Below are 2,880 nucleotides of genomic sequence, written 5' to 3'. Positions count from 1 at the left end.
GAACAACACTTTTTATATAAAAAGAAAAAATGATAAAGTGACACTTTTAAATAAAATTGAGGGAGTAGAGACAAACTAAGGCAAATGCTTTCATTTGCATTAAATGTGTGAATGAACAAATACAATCTTAAAATAGTTTATTATGAGTTTAAAACTTGATATAAATAGGATTAAGAAATATAAATATATTTTATTTCTATTTAGTTCTAGTGCAGTAGAATGACTCGTAACTGGACACTACTGCTTTTAGTTTTAAATCACCTTGAACATATGCTTTATTGTAAAGGATATTCATAAAAGGAGAACATCATGGAGAGATATCAACGTACATAAGATGCATGTGGCTGAGGCTGTAAATAGAACTACTTTCTAACCACACTTACCCTCTTTCCTTATATATACCGACCCAACATCACTTATTTTCTTCACTAACCTTCTGCCTTAAAAAGAGACATAGTGAGAGAGAAATGGATGCAATGCGAATTCTTCACATGAACAAAGGAAACGGTGAAACAAGTTATGCCAAAAACTCCATTGTTCAGGTTGAAAATTTATATCAAAACATATTCATCAGTCTTGCGTACACACACACAAATATAGTAAATACTGTAATGTCAAAATCCATCTGCACTTATATTTATTTTAGATCAGAACATATAATAAAGCATGTGTAAAATGTTTATGTAACTCGCAGAGCAACATAATATCTTTAGGCAGAAGAGTAATGGACGAGGCCTTGAAGAAGCTGATGATAAATTCAGAAATTTTGAGCTTTGGAATCGCCGACTTAGGCTGTTCAACCGGTCCCAACAGTCTCTTGTCCATCTCCAATATCGTAGACACAATCCAAAACTTGTGTCCTGACCTCGACCGTCCTGTTCCTGAGCTCAGTCTCTCTCTCAACGACCTTCCTAGCAATGACTTCAACTACATATTTGCTTCTTTGCCGGAGTTCTACGACCGGCTTAAGAAGAGGGACAACAATTCTGAGTGTTTAGGCTTTCACCACGGAAGTGGAGGACCGTGTTTTGTGTCGGCGGTTCCTGGGTCTTTCTACGGACGTTTGTTTCCTCGCCGGAGCCTTCACTTTGTTCATTCTTCTTCTAGTTTACACTGGTTGTCTCAGGTGTGTTTTCTGTTTCTCTATGCGGGCATTTCAATTATGACTATGATATTTACGAGTGTATACTAATTAAAAAATGCAATATGAAAAAGTTAACTATTAAATCTAATATACTATTATGACTCGAAAATCATAGTTACAATTAATATTTCTAAAATTAAATAGGCCTTTTAAGAAAATAACTTAACCTATAGTTCGTAAATCTAATATACAAGAACTTCTTTTTTCACATCAAAAAGCTATTTTATTATTTAAATTATAGATAGTTTTTGGAATAACAACCAAGATATACAAAAAGTTTATTTATGATAATACGATAGGTTTAACGAAAAAGTGTTGTTTCACAACACGGTACAAAGAAAATATTTACGCAAGTAATATACCTTTTTCTGAGTGAAATTTAGTGCGTGTGAATCTTTCTTATTCGAGATACCAAAACAAAACTTTTTTTTTGAAAAACCAAGTGGTCTATACATGACACATGACACATCGCACTAGAACCAATGTGGTCCATATAATTTTTGGCACATATTGTATTTGTATGGTAATTTGTACATGCTAACAATTGAAATTATCATCAATATACAAGGTTCCATGTGGTGAGGTGAACAAGGTAGATGGGGTGGCCATAACAGCTGATCTAGACAACAGAGGGAAAATATATTTATCGAAGACAAGTCCTAAGAGTGCACAAAAGGCCTATGCTCTTCAATTCCAAACCGATTTCTCGGTGTTTCTGAGGTCACGATCCGAGGAGTTGGTTCCTGGAGGCCGAATGGTTTTATCGTTCCTTGGAAGAAACTCACCTGATCCTACAACCGATGAGGGTTGCTATCAGTGGGAACTCCTAGCTCGAGCTCTTATGTCCATGGCCGAAGAGGTATAAGTATTGTGAATATGATATGTTTACCTTTAATTAGAACCAACATTTATATAGTCTTTTACGGCTGTATATATATATGGCCCATATTACTATAGGGATCTGGCCGTGGCCCGTGGCACGTAATTTGACCAAAATATGACAAAAATACATACAAACTATTGTGGAAAGCAAGTAGATAATTAAGAAAACTGATGACGAAAGCCATTTAATAACTCAGTTATTGTAGCCTGGATTTTATTTAAACCCATCCATAATAGCCCAACCATAAGAATATTGGACAACAAATAAGATATAGTCCAATCACAGTTTAATATATACTCAATTAATCATAACTTAACGTCCTCCTTTTATGTTCTTCATATAAAGGGTATCATCGAAGAAGAGAATATCGATGCTTTCAACGCTCCTTACTATGCTGCGAACCCCGAAGAATTGAAAACGGCGATAGAGAAAGAAGGTTCTTTTTCGATTGATCGACTTGAGATAAGTCCAGTTGATTGGGAAGGTGGGAGTATCAGCGACGAAAGCTATGACATAGTACGCTCTAAAACCGAAGCCCTAGCTAGTGGACGAAGAGTAGCAAAGACAATACGAGCCGTGGTAGAGCCGATGCTAGAACCTACATTTGGTCAAATTGTGATGGACGAACTTTTCAAAAGATATGCAAAGTTAGTGGGAGAGTACATGTATATTAGCTCGCCTCGATACCCTATTATTATTGTTTCACTCCTAAGAATGGGTTAATCATGTTATAACTGATGCTTTCTTACATGTCTTTGGACCTATAGTGACATGATTTGGTACTTTAACTAAAGAAGTATATGTAACGTCATTTGCTTCCAGAATAAAATAAACAAAAATGTGTGCTTTTGAG

The 2,880-nt window shown here is 35.5% G+C and overlaps 1 protein-coding gene across 1 annotated transcript; it reads left to right on the top strand.

Annotated features, from left to right (window-relative positions):
• The first annotated feature begins 446 nt into the window (after positions 1-446).
• Positions 447-2,880, top strand: LOC108821127 (jasmonate O-methyltransferase). Its single transcript, XM_018594176.2, has 4 exons — positions 447-542; positions 695-1,126; positions 1,713-2,003; positions 2,373-2,880. Exons 1-4 carry the CDS (start codon positions 468-470, stop codon positions 2,748-2,750), a joined length of 1,176 nt encoding a protein of 391 aa, XP_018449678.1. The 5' UTR covers positions 447-467; the 3' UTR covers positions 2,751-2,880.

This window comes from Raphanus sativus, chromosome 8 (assembly GCF_000801105.2).
Source record: "Raphanus sativus cultivar WK10039 chromosome 8, ASM80110v3, whole genome shotgun sequence".
NCBI lineage: Eukaryota > Viridiplantae > Streptophyta > Magnoliopsida > Brassicales > Brassicaceae > Raphanus > Raphanus sativus.
Note: the sequence above shows the minus strand (reverse complement) of the source record. Positions and strands in the feature narration are given on the sequence as shown.

Bases quoted from the DNA above. Each gene is read 5' to 3' on its own strand.
- LOC108821127 (XM_018594176.2), top strand. From the start codon at position 468: ATGGATGCAATGCGAATTCTTCACATGAACAAAGGAAACGGTGAAACA. The intron at 543-694 runs GTTGAAAATTTA...TGTAACTCGCAG, and splicing joins CCAAAAACTCCATTGTTCAG to AGCAACATAATATCTTTAGG. The intron at 2,004-2,372 runs GTATAAGTATTG...CTTCATATAAAG, and splicing joins TTATGTCCATGGCCGAAGAG to GGTATCATCGAAGAAGAGAA.